At 42.6% G+C, this 17,507-nt stretch overlaps 1 protein-coding gene and 1 long non-coding RNA gene across 2 annotated transcripts; both read left to right on the top strand.

Annotated features, from left to right (window-relative positions):
- Positions 1 to 330: 330 nt before the first annotated feature.
- On the top strand, positions 331 to 1,223 carry LOC143184158 (A-kinase anchor protein 14). The gene is made up of 2 exons (XM_076386197.1): positions 331 to 551; positions 662 to 1,223. The coding sequence occupies exons 1-2, from the start codon at positions 381 to 383 to the stop codon at positions 779 to 781; spliced, it is 291 nt and encodes a 96-aa protein (XP_076242312.1). The 5' UTR covers positions 331 to 380; the 3' UTR covers positions 782 to 1,223.
- Positions 1,224 to 6,263: 5,040 nt separating this feature from the next.
- LOC143188534 (uncharacterized) lies at positions 6,264 to 6,597 on the top strand. Its single transcript, XR_013003539.1, has 2 exons — positions 6,264 to 6,395; positions 6,464 to 6,597. It is a non-coding gene; the product is annotated as an uncharacterized LOC143188534 (long non-coding RNA).
- The last annotated feature ends 10,910 nt before the right edge of the window (positions 6,598 to 17,507 follow it).

Below are 17,507 nucleotides of genomic sequence, written 5' to 3'. Positions count from 1 at the left end.
CATTACGATTATTATCGTAGTACAAGACATTTCATCGAAAGGTTTGTTAACCAAGCAGTTCACAATGCCATGAAGATTATTGAGAACATGGTTTGTAGAAAAAATGTAGATTTTTGCTTTCATGTTGAAGTTGCGCTACAAATGCACAATTAATTAGGGTCCACTTTCGGATGATAACCGATATGGCGGAACTTTTCGACAATTAGGCTACTTCGGAAACGAATGGCCCACTTATGGAAATCTTAATCCACACAGCGGTCTACAGAGCGTAATTAAAGAGATGCAGTCATGGAATGCATTACCAGTACGAATTCTATAGAAATATTTCATAGATAGACCTGTGAATATTTTTATGCACTTTGTAGCCTTTGAAGGCTTGGATGTTCCACGCAAGCTTCATTGGTCTCGAAGTTAAAAACTCCACAGAATTTTATACTTACGAGGTTCTTTGGAGCATTCCCACTCCAGCGTATCCTGAACCTCAAGTCACAGTCAGCGTATTTTTTTACATAGCATCAAGCAGCTCCTACCCAAATGATTTTCCTGTCGATGTGAGTCACTTGTATTTTAATATTTTTAGAAATATTTTAAATTTCTATCTTTTAGTAATTTTCCCACTGAGCTTTCACTAAGTAACTTTTTTATATTTATCTTCCCTCAGGTAACATATTGTTTCGAAGGACACCAATTCCTGCATTCCCTGAACATGGTCTTCAGACCAAAGTGGCTTTACGATGTCTTGGACATGAAAACAATGATGTTCAAATCCTTCAATTTCTAGTATTCAAATCGTTCTCTCTGCAATACTTTATTCTATTTATTTTTCAATCTTAGTCGATCTATGTATATTGTTCATCCACATCTGAAAACTCAAACCAATAACAAGAGCTTTAAGAGGCATATGCGTCGCGCAAAGTATCGTAAAAAGAGGGTGTCGTATTCCTACGAATCAACTGCACACCCGGTGCACTTCTGACGTGAGTTTATTACAATTGGTCAAGCAATAAGAGCAGGTGACAGCCGCAATGGAAAATACATCCATTATGGGTGCCCTTTAAAGTACCCTTTGCACAGCTGGTACCATTTTTAGTTTAGAAATCTCCGTTTCTTGACGTCTCTATCAAAAATAACTAATTTCTTCACTATTCCTCTAGGTATATTTCTAAATTTGCGCATTCCTTGATCACTATATTCTTATATCTCTAAATAATATATATCAGGTACATTCTTGTGCTTCTTTTTTATTCCCACATTTAAAAACTCAACCCTCTCAGATCGTAAAGCACACACTGGGTATTTACAAGAAGCCAAAACGTTCATTACTCTTTTCTAGCGTCATTTTTTCTCATCTTATTTTTCCTTCTTTTTTCTACGAGTCCATCTCGCAGAAAAACTCTCTCCCGCGGAGTACACGGTCGCCACTTGCCGCTCAGACGGAATCTATTTAAACTTCCACCGAGGAGCACACCGAGGAGGTGTAAACCGTGCGTTGGTCTTTCAGGAATGGCCTCTCTCTGTTCTTTTTCTATTCTGCGAGGCATTCGGTTTCGGTGATACCGACGACAAATACGAGGCAATCTGAAAACCTGCGAGGGACCTCGACCTCGCCGAGGTTTCAGTGCACATGGTGGTCGAGGGACACTAGGAGGTCCGTGTTTCTCGGCAGGAGCCTGGGATATCGACAACCACGTGTCGAGCATGTCTCACTGCGATCCACGCGGCGTTTACCCCTTTGACTTTCACCAAATTGGCTCGTAAACCTTCTCGATTCTCGTATCATGAAGACGTGTTTTACTACTACTTGATTTTTATTTTGTCATTAGGGAAATCAACGAGGAAGAAAATTGGTGAAGCTTGAAATAATAGTGACACGTGTCTTAAAAGTGACAGGATTCGAAAAAGGAGATATGTTCTTCAGGAAAAGTAAAATATTTATGATTTTTCATTCGTACTCCACGTGACCACATAGGTATAAGTATATTTCTGAAATTCCATTTCCTGTATATTCAACTATTTTTTATGATAATATCACAGTGTTCCATTTACTATTTACTATTTAAACATTTTATGACATGGAGCACCATCCCTGGAAAGGGTCCCGTGTTGTTGTTTTCTATGGACCCAGCAGGTTGCAGGTCAGAAAAGATTTGACTACCGAAACCCGAGTGGAAACAGACACAAGTGCAGCTCTTTATGGCGATCGTATTACCGAAACCTTTAGACCTCTATTAGCACTATTAAATCGCCCGTATTCGAGAAGCTAAAAATCCCAATTAACACTCGTTCGTCGCCAATACTACAACCACAAAAAGGCAGACAAATTACTAGGGAAGAGAAAACAAGAAGACAGGCAAATCGAGAAAAACGACGTTCATAAATAAATCGATGGAAGTATGTGGGTCAGAAGTTAACCAGCAATGTCGGTGGCAACCACCGTTTGCCTATTTATACGATGAAGATTTTTTGTTCGTCCCCTGTCCTAAACATCACATCCGCCGAGGTGCTTCCTCCCGCGGGCCGTGTTTCACCGCGATCGCGACTAACTGACGAAGGAAACGCGGCAGGAAAGACGAAGAAAGAACGCGGGAGGAACCACCGCTTCATTTTCAGCAGCCTCAAACATCCGCTGCACCAGCCGCCGCCAGATCTCCTTCTCCCTTTCCTCCATCTCCCCTTTACCTCGTGTTTAAAGAGACACCCGCGGCATTTCCTTCCCCTTTCCGCTTTCCTGGGCGAAAGGAGCCAGATATCGACTTTTAGCTGGAATTGGAGAACACCTTCGGTGGGAAAATAGAGTAGAGAAGCTTTTCTTTTAGAGGTTGAAGAGAGAATAATATAACATCAAAGGGGTGCAGCAGTAGGGGTTCAATATTAATACAGTGAGTGTTCATGTTTCAAGGAAAAGGAATTTAAAAAATTCTTTTAAATCTTATGATAACAAGCTAGGATCACCCAGAATTCAAATACAAATTTCCAAGAATTGGAACAGATATAGAAAAAGACTTTGAACATCTGTAAGTTCAAGATTTGAACATTCTAAAATTTAAAGGCTTGACATTTTTTAAATCCCATGGTGGGATCCCATAGGGAGCCTAATTAATATTAGGACCCCTGGGTGATCTCACTTCGGCATTCCAAGAATTAAGATGACCTGTATCACCATGCATAGTATGCACACATAGACTGTAGACATTTGATGATACAAAAAGAAGAGTCAGATGGTCTCCAAGAGTTACTTATGTTCAACTCTACTCCAAACTAATTCCCTCAACTCCGAGTTGAGCGATGGCTCAAAGATCATCGCAGTATCCAGCGAGCCATTCGCTATCGGGTGACATCGGGTGCAGGGCACATCTGGAGTGGACACGACCTCCTTCGAGAGCAGAAACAAGAAGGGGGATGTCCGTCGCGCGTGAACGGTGAGACACGTAGCCACGTGCATGGCTACCGTCTTGAATCACCAGCTGCCGATTCGCCGACGACTCCAGGAACCCCAGAGACGGTACTAAAATTAGCGGTCGCCACGCACCCCCGCCTAGCCCTTACATGGCCACGTCACGGGCACACGCGCGGCTACTTTCACAGGCGAAAGGGGGACGAAGGGGGAAACAATAATAATCAGCCGCTGGACCAGGACCAGCCGCGAAATGTCACAGCTGGACCATTTGTGTGACCAATCGTCGCTAGCAGGATCGGACCGATAAACGTACGAAGTTAATAAGCATGGAGCTGCCATGTGAGTAGATTGATCCGCAAGGATAATGATGGAGAATGTATTTTTTATTGTTTATTCTTCTTGAGAGGACTTTTTATTCTGTGGGATGATATTGGGAAGGGTTTCGATGCAAAGCAGGTGAAGGCAATGAAAATTGAGAAGATAATAAAAAGAGGGAAGAGAAGGACCAGTTCTGTTCATTAGTTTCCGCTTAAATTCTTGTTTACATACTGTGGCTTGTAAAAAAATCTGGTTGGATTTTGGTTACTATGTGATGAAAAATTGAGTCTTCTTAAAATATAGAGTTAGCTCGTAGGACCCTTTTTATCAAGGGACAGGAAGTGGCGCAAGACGGATTACGGTTTAACCACATGGCTTCTGCATGAATGAACGAGGTAATGAACGAATGTGTACGATAAGACCAGCTGATGTCCTTGTTAGAATTACAAGTAGTTTCAGGAAGACAGCCTATGCCAACTTATCTCTATCCTACTTTACAGAAAGTTCAACTACTCCAGCACTGATAACAGAAGATCGGTCAACGATTTTAAATTCTTCAATCTCATTTCCTTCAATACAAGAAATTTAAAGAAAACTAACACATTTCCTTTGCAAGAAGCGATAATACAAGTACAGTCAAATTTCTTCATCTTGACTTGAGTGTCACTAAAAATTCCTCAATCTGGAAAGGGTCCAACTAATTCCATCGCCAGTATCGTTTAAACGAAATCAACCTGGGCTCCATCTAGTCTGCAATATTTCACCAAACCATTTCCCCATTGCTTTCGTGATCGATCTTCCTCGACTCGTAGGAATCCGAGGAATCCGTTTCTATCGCGGCTCCACACGATCCAGGTTCATTGTCCTCGATATCTGGTACGCCAGAGAGAGCCGAAACGAAAGAGATCCTTTTGGTCTCTCTCGTCGTCTTGGTGCTGGAGCTCCGCTCCGAGAGTACATCTGCGCTGAGCGGATGCAGCCTGCATTTTATGGCCGCCCAATGCAACCGATTCTCTCTCATTCGTGCACCCGTACTCACACCCTCCACCACTTTCAGCACGCGGTACAACGACTTCTATAATTAGATTTCCTTCCCCTTGGCTTAGACACCTTCGGCCACGATCTCCGTTCGCCCCGCGAATTCGCTGGGAGTCCCGCCACCTGGTCGCGAGGATGTCGACTCCTCGAGACAGACCAGCTTTGATCCACGAATTCGAACGACGATCTCGAACGTTCCACCTCTTCGTCGTTCAAAGGTCACGTCGGCCTATTGATAGAAGCTTCTGATCCATCGGCGTTAACACATTCGCGACAGAAATCAGCCAAGAAATTAATATCTCGCGAAACCGTGAACCCCTAAACTTGAGGATCGTTTTCACCACCTAGATGTAGATAATTGCCAATCAAGAAAAATGGCTGTTCTATAAATACCTGTGCAAAGTTTGATAATAATTGGTGGGTACACTTAAGGATTTAAATGACGATCCTTGCAAGTCTGAGATCTAAAAGAACTTGAATTTATCATTTATTTTGTAATGCAAATTAATGCAAAATTAAATGAGTGGTAAATTCAAGTTAGACCACTTTCATAATTAGAGACACAAGTATTTTTCTCATCAAAAGATGTCAGTTTCTTATAGGTAGCCTAAGACTCTATCATAGTAGGGTCCAATGCTTTATCTTCCAATTTTCTGCTAACACAAGACAAACTTAAGTATTGCATTTTACCCTAATTTCCTCTACCTTATTACATTTTTTCAATTCGTGTATACTAGGTAATCAGTGTCTATATCAGATTAATAATAATAGTAATGATACAAGTTGTCTTCACATCCGTCTCTCAAATACCGACCCGCATGTCAGCAGGGTTGACATTAAGCGCGGCGCACTGAGCGCATCACAGGTTTCACGCCGGCTAATTTCGAACAGGTTGCGCCTAGGATCTATTTTTCGATCATTGGCATCGACCGGATCCACGGATCCGCGCCTCCGATGACAGGCGGCCAGAAAAATAATCGAAGCGACGACGATTAAATCGAGGCGGGGACCTTACAGGCGCTGGCCTATGCCGCGCCAAGACCAGGCATCCTCGTAATTATAAACGCTCGATCGTTGGTGATTGGCCAGCTCGCTGAACATTCAGACTCCCAGCTACGCGACTTCGAGTCGAACTATCATATTCGCTGGTCCCTTGATGTACTTTGCGCAAATTTACATCGCGGGCTCTGTGTAAATACCAATTATTGTAAGCTTCCTATCGTTCTGTTCTTCTTATTCCTTTACTTGTTCCAATGTTTACAAACAGGGTCCCAACCATGTCTTCATGTCTCGCATAAAGGTGTCGTTAAACGCTCTTGGCACTGGCCTCCCATTTTCCTCGTTGGCAAGTCTCGATCCCTGTGATCGTTGAACAATAACGATCATCGAGACGACGGATGATGAGCTCGTGTGATATTGTTCATAGAAGGAAGAAGAAATTGGCTAGAGGCGACCTGGCGATTAGTATTCCTGGATCGAAGGGAGGAATCTCGTTGTGCAACGTTGGCGCTTCTTTCAGAGCATTGCCAAGTTCGTAATCGTCAAAGTGGTTAATGTAAATGGTCGCCGAGACCTTTTCAATTAAACTTGATTCTTTTTTTATGAAAAAGAAGTTGGGAGGAAGTGTTGCATTTGGAGAGAGGTATCTTATCATTTGTTTTACTAGGATTGAGAGGAGAGATTGAAATCGAGTGATATGTTTGTTCGAAGGGTCTCAATAAAAGGGAAACAGTGGATTGAAAATTTGGTCCTTCGAGCCTCGGGGACTTTGCACGCTGTGGCAGCTTGGCAACCCGATCCGATCCGTCCCTGATCCGCATGCAAATAAGAGCTATACTTAGAGACGTCCGATTTCCCTCGTTACGACCACAGATTGCATTTTCGTCTTCGTCGACCTTAATCAATACTCGGGGAATTTGTTTATGACAACAGGTTCGGAGGACATTGTGATTTCCTAAAAGAACTATTCATTGTGAAACTAGGGACAATGGAAAAAAGAAAGAATTTTCAAGAAGAGCGCAAGCATAATCATAGGTACTAATTTTTGTTAAGTTTTACTAAATTTTCTTAATTTCTGATTTCTCTCTTTTAAAAAAAGGAGAAAAGGGAATTCTTCCCACGGTGGAATGTTCGTCATTAGCGATACAGGTTAAAGAAGTGAGATAAGGTGATACGTGAGCCTCTAGTAGCGCCTGGATTTTTCAATGGGCCACTAGAAGGAGAAAATCTGAATGAGCTGCAAGTCCAGAAGGTCACTTGTCGAGGTACAGGATTTTTGATGATATGGAAGGAGAGCTGGTGCATGAATGGAGCTTAGAAACCTGCCTAATCTTAATTCGTTTAAGCCCTCAATGCAGATAACTTAATTGTGACATCAGGAGGCCGCACAGTAAAAAGCTACTGTGCAGTAATCTCGAGAAAAGAACTAGAAAGCATACAATTTTTTATTATACATCTAAGTAATTAAAAATCTACTGCCCTATAATAGAAGGTCAGAATAAATAACATCCTCCCCAGACTAGAAATAAAACTTCAAGAATCAGAACCAAATAATAATCATCAATCATCGATATCTTGAATAACATCAGTCCTATTTTTATTCTAAATACTTAGAAGATTGCTAAAATGACTCATACGCTAACTAATTTTAAAGTGAAGTATTTTAACTTAAGTCGATAAAATAATATTCATATAATAGACATAAAAAATGGGAATGCATGTCGCGTGGCTCTTCATGTTCTCCATACGACCAGCTGTAATAAACAGCCCTCGACTAATTTCAAATTACACTAGCTTAAATCTCACAAGTAGGCCATCAGCCTTTCGTCCCATACGCGCGCGTAAACCCAAGACGATAGTGGCAAGAGATGAATGCATGTGCGTGCAGAGGGAAGCTGCGGTGGAAAAAGAAGCGACGAAAGAGGGGAAACACGAGGGAAAGAGAGGGAAGAAGGGCGCGTGTCGGTCGCGTGCCCGTTCCCGCTGGAGATTCGGTGTCTGCGACCCTCTTGCCCTTTAACCCCTCCTACAAGCTTTTCCACTGTACAATTCTGAGTGGGGGTGACCATTGAACCTTTTACGATATCAAAGTATCGATAACTTTAGTGTATTACTGCCTATTGAATAAGTTCCTACGCTTCTTTTTCAATACTTTCAGTAGCCAGTATTTCATGTATCTGGGGGTCCCTCTTTTCTTTCCATAAAATTCAATTAATTTTAATTATTATACATACTATATACTATAGACTATATTTAATCTTCGATTTTATTTTACTCTCACTTCTGATAGGTCTCAAATTAGACTCAAAAATATGTCTCCCAATCTCTATGAGCTCCTTACTCGTACATCCATTATTCCTCATAAACTTAATTTCGAATATAGACCTATATTCATCGCGTCTTTTAAATACGTCCAAACATTCGTTTAACGAACTGATTGAAAGCAGCGAGGGTGGTTGAGCATGGAAGGGGCGAGTTCCATGAATCCATCGACAAAGTGTTCAGGACTACGACCTCGGCGTCCCTCATCGTCTAGTCCACTTCCTCTTCTTCCGTCCCCCTTCATTTTTTCATCTCCTCCTTGAAGCCGTCTGGACGACGGCAATGGAAGAAAGAGAATCAAACCGGGGGAGGATCAGGGTGGCACGTGGTCCTGTACGCGAGGCAATAGGAGAACCACCTACTGCAACAGGAGATGTATCCATTGGGAAGCAGACGCTCCATCGAACAATCATCAAACGGGATCTGTCAGACGTTAACGGCTCGTCCTTCGAGCTGCCATGTCCGGAACGGAAGTCATCAACGTTCTTCGCGTACCGAATGAGCAATAATGTACAGGGTCATTAAGCGTGCCTCTGCCATGCAGACTGGTCGATTTCTGTGATTTATGGTAAATATTTCACAAAAAGTAAGAGACTTCTATAAAAATATTTGAAGAGAGGTAACTTGTAATAGTTATAATATAATGCAACAATTTAATTACAACAGCATCGTTTATCGCCTCTTAATACAACCCTCTCAATATTAAAACCAGCTATACACAAATTATCTTCCCCTTCAGTCACTTCCAAAGACCCTTTAAAGTCCCCCATCCCGAATCAGCTGATCACCCCCGAAGACACGAGTGCAGCGCGCGTACCGTTCGAATTTAAATGCACCGTGCATCGCCTGCACTCCAGCTCTTTCATCGCGAAACAAAAATTGCGCTGTAATTCGGGGACGAATGGTACCGAGGAAAAAGTAACGTACCCGCGGTCTCCTACCCTCCTTCGTTCCCCACCATTCCTCCCTCTTCCTCGTTGCCCCTCTTCACGATCAAGATCGCAGACGGTCCGTTCCGAGTGTAGGATTTCGTCGTGAAATTTGTGAATGAGCCCCCGTGACTCGCGCATTTTGAATGGAAACCGACGTCGTCGGGCCGGTTTTTACGAAAGCACACCGTGCTGGCACACAGGATGCGGGCGCAGACGAAGGGGGTGCTCAGTTTTATCCTCCCTTAATTCCTCCTTTTTCTCTTACGTTACGCGAACGAGATAAGAGGGGCGAGGGAGGGGGCAAGCGAGCCAGCTGATCGCCACCAGCTTTTGTGGAGGCTTATGCAAAACGCGAGCACGTGCTCGTGTGCGTGACCCTGTTTGGATTTGCATGCCTGCTTACCACCTGCAACGCCGTCCCGTGGACTCCTCGGCGTGCAGTTAATCGTAGGATCGCTACGCTTCCTTTACCCTCGATGATTTCATTGTTCTGAGGTCCAGGGGATTCGTAATGAGTGATTTTTTAATATTTAATGTTGAAGGCGGATGATTAAGATATGATCCTCTTTCGAAGGTGTTTCTGAGTGAAATGTAGGGTGTAGGTACAAGAGCAGAATTTTGATTTATTATTTATGAATTCTAATGGGGAATGGAAGCTTTTTAAAGTGCAGCAGACCACTTAGGAGCTACTAAGATGGCTCTAAATTGCGGTGAGATTTTATCACACTGTCTTGTCTTTTGGTAAAATGTAGAAGATAAATTTTGAAGAATATAGATCCTCAACTAATTTTAGGGACGGATTTTTGAAGTCTAATCATGGCTTCTATTCCTTTTAATACCTTTCTTAATCCTGAGAAGAGTGTAAAACAGCTAAAAATTAACGCTGAACGAAGAAACAAGTTCTTTTCTAAAAATTGACAAGTTCTTATCAAGTAAAGAGTTGATTAAAAATTAAGAAAAATTAATAAGCAGTAAAGTGACGAGGAATCCTGTCGCAGGGGGGAATAATCCAGAGAAGGAGGGAATAAATCGGAGTGGGAGGGGTGAAACAGGCGGCTGCTGTCTCCGGAAGGAACTGTCTCCCTTTATATCCAAAGACATTCCTTCAAACATGAGCCAACGTGCTCCGACGACGGTGCTCTCCCCTCGTGGAGCCACTTCCACGGATGTCCCCACCCTGTGTTAACCTCTTGCACCCGAAACTAAATTAAGGGTCGTTCCGGTCGGGATTTTTTTGCCTTTGATACTCTTTCGACCTCTTTTTTTGACTGTGTTCAGTCCACTCTTTCTCTCTGGTGAATCATGAACTTGTCGTGTTAGTCGATCCATTTCATTATAGTCACACAATTGCAAACTCATTATTAATTTGAATATTCTCAAGAGAATGGTATATATACAGAGTTAATTTGACAAGATTTCCTTTAATAAACAATATTTAAGTAGTCAAGATTGAATTATCTGATACAACTCTTCACATTGTCTCTATAGTTGACTGTACAGGGTGATCAATTTAACTGGAAATCCTTCGAGTGTTGGCAGCATTTATTATAAATGCTGTAGCATTGTAAGTGCTGCCAACACTTATTAGAGGGTTTCCAGTTAAACTGATCACTCTATATAATATAAGGAAGGTGCCATAGACCCACTGATTGTCTTAAGTGATGAGTTATAGAGGTGTTGGATGGTTTCAATGCATTTTCGAGAATCCCAGAATTGTCGCGGATTAGGAACCGCAACAAACGAATTGTTCGCGTAGAAGGAGTAGTCGCGCAATGAGTCAGCCACTGTAAATAGAAAATTGTCATCTAAGAACCGGTGTCGTTGCACCCTAGGTCTTAGAGACGGCTAGAAGAAGAGACGGATGAAAGTTGGAAGTACACGTAGACGGCTGGAAATCTCATCTGGCACGGGGCCAAGAACTTCGAATCTTGTCATCTTCCCTTCAACCACGTCTTCCATTCTCCAGCATGCGTTCCTTCCCCCTGCCCTTGCTGGAGGCGATCCATTAAATGCTTCTCGTTCCATCATATTTTCGTCCCCTTGGTAACGAAACATCAAAATACCAGAACTGAATATTTCGAATTGAATTAGGTATCAGAAGGGGAAATTTTGCAGCCCTGGTCTGTGAGATACATTATTACTAGCCTGTTCAACCCTTTCGAATAGGAACGCAAGAATTTATCGAAATGAGAAAATAACGAGCACGAAGAATATATACTTGGACACTGAACAAGTGAAGAAAGTCCTTTCATTTAATACTATACAAATAGATACAATATTCGTGTTACTATTTCGCCTTTTCCTCCTGAATTTTATAACGATCGCCTCGTTTGGATAGTACTCCTTACAGCCACAATGAGAGATAAAAAGGTCGAAGTTAAGAGCGCGTTAAAAATACCCTACACGTCACTCTCAACTCAATGATTAATAGGAAAGCTGGAGTTCAGTCACGGAATGAGTCAAACAAAACGAAGGAACACGGAAAAGTGAAAAAGAACAAAGAACGATCCGAAGAGCATCGACGAACCTAAACAGTGGAAGAGTACGAAGGAAAAAGATTTCCACGAAAAGTGATAAACTGGAAGAGCCAGCGACAATTGGATTTAGAAAATAGAATTAGCGGGGACGCGTCATCCCCAGCGAATTCTCGGATGGTGAATTCGAGAATTCCGATCTGCACGATTTTACCTTGTCCCGCGAGTGACCGTGGAATAGGAGAGAGGTGGTTTACCCGAAGAACACGACAGCTGCATCGAGCCACCGGCCTGAAAATAGCACGGCAACCCCATGCCGAGGCCGAGCAGCGAAGTCGAAGCCCTCTCTCCCTGCGTCGGTATATACCACGGCTAAAAAGCCACCCACCTACGAGGGTTTTCTAAATAGCGATCGCGTGCTTTCCCCTTTTTTTTCCTGCGGCAGAAACTTCTCGCTAAATGACACGGCCGTGGAAAGAGGGAGTGTACCGACGCTGATTTATAAGAAGAACCAGGCGTTTCCGGATACTTTTCGAGAGGACGATACGCACGCTCCTACTGGAGCATTTATTTTTCACCGAGCGGGATCACGCTTAATGACTCTGTTCCCCTTATCGGGGCGAAAAAAAAACACATCCTTTTTTCAGGCTACCGGTCTTCTACCCTGCTTGGCACGAGTCTGATGAGCAGTTGGGGATATTTGTGAGATAGAGGATGGTTTAGTGTGGGTGTTTTGAAGACGAAAGTTCATCTTGCAACAATTTTGTTATCTAGATTCTAGATGAGTTAGAATGCGGGGTTGAATTAATTTGGAAAGACTGTCATCTGTTAATAGTACTATTAAGAGATGAGTTAGTGTAGAAATTGTGTTCAGTGTAAAATTTACTCCATTTGTCTAAAGATAGGTAAACTTATAGAAGCTGTGAGTTCTGTTATAATTGTCGTACCTTAAATACAATTCTACTACGAAACATCCTGTAGATATAATGCTGTCTCGGTATAGGCTCGCGGTTGGTTATTAATGGAGAGCTCATAGCGTGGAATGTCTTGGCACAGGCGCAAGTGAAAAGGTAAGAAAGTAATGAGAGAAATGAAAATTATGGGGAGAAATTCTGTGTATCTAATTTTATTCTAATTCATTTCACTATTCGTTAGATATGTCTTTGATGAAACTGGAAATCTGAGGTACAGACATTCTAAATACAAGTGGATCTTCTGTATGTGTAGCGATAGCTAAATCAACATTCCAATTAAATTTATGACTGCACTCTCATTCTACATATACATGTAGGTACATACATTAAACGTATTACTATAAATGTTTGTCAAAGTAGATACTAATAAATTCCACTAATGGAATTACCTCACGTTATTCTAGATGCGACTAGTTTAAATTGAAACAAGGAAGAATATCTAGTTCTATCCAGCTACTAATTTCTCTCAAGAAATAACTCACCAAATATTCATGTATTTAACAAAAATGTTAAGCAAATTAAAATACCACTTAACACCCATCCATCTCTCATTATCTTTACTCATACATCATACAGATATCTTAAAAAATCTCATATAGCAAGAAAAATCCTCAACCAATTCCAAGAACCACGATATCTACATTAAAAAACTCCAAATCAGTCGCATGAATCGCTTGAACAGCTCTCGCAAAACTGAACGACCAGTTTTACAAGCGAACGTCCCTCAAGAGACCTACACCGCCCACTATCTACCCCCGGTTGGCGCAGCGAGGCTCCACAAAAGTAATCGAGTGCGTCAAATCGAAAGGTTACGCTGTCGCTAAATTGAATCGAGCGATCCGTCTATAGCCACGTCGAAGTTCCCCATCCCGTTTCGACGAATAATTGCTGTGCACGTGGTCTACGCGATAGATCCATCCAGCTCCTCGTGACGCTTTATACGCACTTCCTCCTCCGCACCTGGAGCTGCTCCAACCGCGCCGAAAATACGCGGCTTTACGCGACACGTCCCATCGGCGAGGCGCTCTCAGGCACCTGTAGAATCGTCTGTCCACAGTCGAATCTAGTACTAGTCATGCTGAACGAAAAACAGGACCACTGCGAGAGTTCGATTTTGCATTCGATAGACAGAGGCACAGAATGCTGCGTACTCTTTCTACCAAATGCAAAATCGGACTCTTGCAGTGTTACTGTCTTTGGTTGAGCATGACAGGACTGGAGTCGGCTGAGGTTTGTCCATTTACGTTTATCGGTTTAGAAGTTGACTTGAGAGTAATTTGTATCAGGACGAACACCGTCGCCGATGAGAAAAGCTTTTGGCGAGTGTCGGTTGTTGCGTCAGTTGGGAGATGCTAAGCCACAACTCGTGACTTTATTTTTAGGGGCAACGTCGATACCGCCGCGATTGCGATAGGCGCTACTGAGACACCTGTTCTCTTTGAATCGCTTTGGAGATCATCGCTGTAGTAACCGGTTACAGTTAAAACTTTCTTGTAGGAGTACAGTTGCATAAGACTATTCTTAATCTTTGCTTAACGTTTGCTTTCTGCATAGAAGAAATTCAAATTTTCAAATATTTGAAAATTCAAATAATCGTATATTCAGATTTCAGTTGCTGGAATAAATAACTGACTCTCCAGTGCGATTATAGTTGGGTTCTTAGAGCTCGACAGCTCCAGAATTTGAATGCTCTAACAAAGTAACAGTATCAAAATTATAGAGAATATATCAGAGCCGAGTCTATGTAACTATAGAAAAAGAATTCTGTACAGAGTCTCTTCAAGTCTAATTTCTAATCTTAACCAATCCAAAATAAAACTGCGATACTAACCCTTCTAATCAAGCTTTCCTTCACCGACTTCAGAACCTGCTGCATACTAAAATACCCCAGGACAACCTTCAAGACGACCAAAGCGTGAATCTTCCACTGTCCAAAGAAGCGTGAATGCGTCAAAGACTACAGACGCCTCGCATTTTTCGAGACAACGGGGCAGAAGATGCTCGAGGATCGGTTGATGGACGAAGGAAGGTGGCAGGCGAAAATACGAAAACGGCGTCGGTCTCGCGCGGTTCCATTGGTGGCTGTACACGATAGAAGCAGGTTGGTGCGCTGGGTGGTTCTTCTGGAACGACGCCAGGCGTCCTCCGAATTTAGCACCGCGACGCTGACTAACCCGCGTGGCATTCATTCAATCGCCGACCAAAAAGCCCGCTGCCTGCATAGCCTCTGTTTGCACGGTCGACGCCGTTCACGATGCACTTGCCCAGAAAACCTCGGTTTCCATTTGCCTCCCCCTTTTCCCTCCCGCCGCGAGGGCCGATTGGCGCCGACGTGACTTCTGCACGCGTGTGTCGAAACAAGAGATCATAGAGAACCGATGGAATTCGTTCATCAAGTATCTGGGCTTTGTGAAAAGAAACTGATGGTCAGCGAAGTTTCGTTTAAGAAAACTTCGTGTCTATTGTTAGACGCATAGGGGGATGTATAATTGATTGAGAATGGCTGAAAGGAGCGCGAAACATTATTAATAACGTTACGCTATTTATAGAGCTGTAGTGAATATCACAGAGGCAGATCTATGATATCTAGGCTTTGTTAAAGTATAATATGATGGTTTTGCGATGTGAGCTGTGGAGTATGGGAACCTTATATGGCTGTGGAAATTAAATCTTGTCCCTGTTGGTACCTAGTCGATTTCAATTTTTATTTATCAGTAGACTGCAGCTCTTTATGCATTTGTGGAAAATTACAATATGCAAGAATTAAGATATACAGAGTCCATATAATGTATAAAATTCTATTAAATATCGAAACCTATGTTTTATAGTATTTGGAGGGTGAAGAAATCTCTAACAATCTATTTACCAACTCTGTGGACTAATTTCAAGATTTTAGAAGACTTTCAAGAAATCGTGCGCGTGCCACTCATCCTTTTCCTTAGTGTCTGTGTGTCCGATGACCAGATTTCGAGGAAGTTTCACTCAACTGGTAGAGCAAAAAGGTCCGCCAGTCCTGATGAATCGCGTTTACCATCTTTGCGCTTTTTCCTCGACCCTTCTCTTTTTTCCGCTCCCTCCGTGAGGACCCAAAGAAGCCGCGACACACTTCCCTCTCGTCCCTTCTCTACGTTTCGCGGTCCGATGGCAGTTAATGAACATCGGACGCGTGCCGTCGATCCCACAAAATGTGTCCACCAACAGAGGGGACCCCGCACCAAAATAGAATGCTTATCCTTTCATTTGCCAGTGGCACGGACTTCATTGTCGGCGATTTGCTCGTTTCTTTTGGAGATGCTTTATCGTGTTGACGAATGTTTGGCTTCCGTGAATTTAGTTTCTAAATATGTTAGAAGGAAGTAGTGTTTATGGGTCTCATTCTTCTTTATCGTTTCTCTAATAATTTCAAACATTCTTAAAAGTGTCGAGTGAAATAAGTGAGGACAGTATTTCATGCTCGAGATCTACACATTCTTCATTCAAAGCTGAATTAGAAGGTAATGAAAGTATCTTTAGAGATCATTGTTCAAGTTGCCCTGGCCGATATGTGGGTCATGGAACTACCAAACCGAAATAAAATTTGAATATTTGAAACTTTTTAAATTGCAAAAATTGTCACTAAACTATATTCACTATTTTCATATTCACTTATTGTAAACATACACATAAATCAAAGCTGACACTTTAAATATAAGAATAGAGTTTTGGAATCCCCAAGATACTTATTCTGGAAGGTCGTCGAAATCTGGCGACAACATATCACTTGTACTAAAGAAAGATCAGTGTTTACCATCGGCAGGATTCACCAAAACGTTTGGAATATCCATATCAACCATGTCTGAGCACGTCCACCAACCTTGGAGTCATTTTAAGGTACAACAGATGGGTACGTCGTAAACCAAGCGAAACGAGTAGAACACAAGAAGACTGAAGAAGCTTTCAAACGATTTTCAAGAAAAGTTGTTTTAGAACTAAAATGGCGCGTAGAACATAGAGAATTGTGATCTAAGTGAAAACTGAGTAGCTTAAAATTCGACGTTTTTCGGGAACTTAAAGATTCAGGTCGCGCTGGGTGGCTTCGAGCTCTAACATTTTTTCTGGCTCCTCTTGTTAGCTGGATTGCTCGTGTTTGTAAGAAAGCGTTACGAAGATTTATTTTTTCTTTGACGTGGGTTGAAACACGTGGAGGAAGGTAAACTGAACGCAGCCACGGTACGTGTTGGTTTATCTACAGGAAATGCCACTAAATATTCTGTTCCAAAGTAATATCAATAAAACTCGGAGATCTATCGAAGTAAGTACGTTAATATCATCGCTGCCATTCTGTCCTAAGAAAAGAAAAAGGAGAGAGGAATCTCCTTCAAGTGAGTGAAAACTTGTGCGAAGTTTCTAATCAAAATAAATTGAAAATACATAAGTACATAAATTTTAAACTAAGAAATCTTTTTTCTAAGATTCCTTTTACTTCAAACATAACACAAAAAAATAAATAAAGCCAAGAGCAACCCAAAATAATCTCGAATAAAATAAAACTACTCCATCTCCAGTTACAACCGAACACGAGTCAACAATACCCTAATTCTCCACTATCCTCCGATCTATCATCAAACTCCACGCGTACCATCCCACGTGGCCCCCCAAGCAAAGGTGCCCAAGAATCATTAGCATCCATCGGCAGGAGCTTACGTCGGGTGCACGCCGGCGCGCAGCGTCTACAAGCACATTGTCCCCGTGTTGTACGCAGAAATCGAAAAAGCGACACGGACGTGTGCATACGGTGGTCGCACACTTCGCCACCACGCAAACAGAGGCGGCCGACACGACACACGAGCCAGTCGGGCACCCTTCTGAGCGCGTGCAGCCGCGGCGCGCAGCAGCTGAAGAAGAAGAAGAAGAAGAGGACGATGACGGGACGGCGGTGGAGGGCGAGGGAGGCTGCGCTCCTATATGTAGCCCCGAATCTTAGCCGGAGCAACTATTACGCCCGAAATCCTCGAGGCGCACGCACCCCCGCGACAGGTACAGGGGCAGACGCGAGGACAGTTTCCCAAAACCG

The sequence above is a fragment of the Calliopsis andreniformis genome, chromosome 2, assembly GCF_051401765.1.
Source record: "Calliopsis andreniformis isolate RMS-2024a chromosome 2, iyCalAndr_principal, whole genome shotgun sequence".
In the NCBI taxonomy this organism is placed as follows: Eukaryota; Metazoa; Arthropoda; class Insecta; order Hymenoptera; family Andrenidae; genus Calliopsis; species Calliopsis andreniformis.
Note: the sequence above shows the minus strand (reverse complement) of the source record. Positions and strands in the feature narration are given on the sequence as shown.

Excerpts from the sequence above, each read along its gene's own strand:
- LOC143184158 (XM_076386197.1), top strand. The coding sequence starts at position 381 with ATGTTCCACGCAAGCTTCATTGGTCTCGAAGTTAAAAACTCCACAGAA. Across the intron at positions 552-661 it reads CAAATGATTTTCCTGTCGAT|GTAACATATTGTTTCGAAGG; the intron begins GTGAGTCACTTG and ends ATCTTCCCTCAG.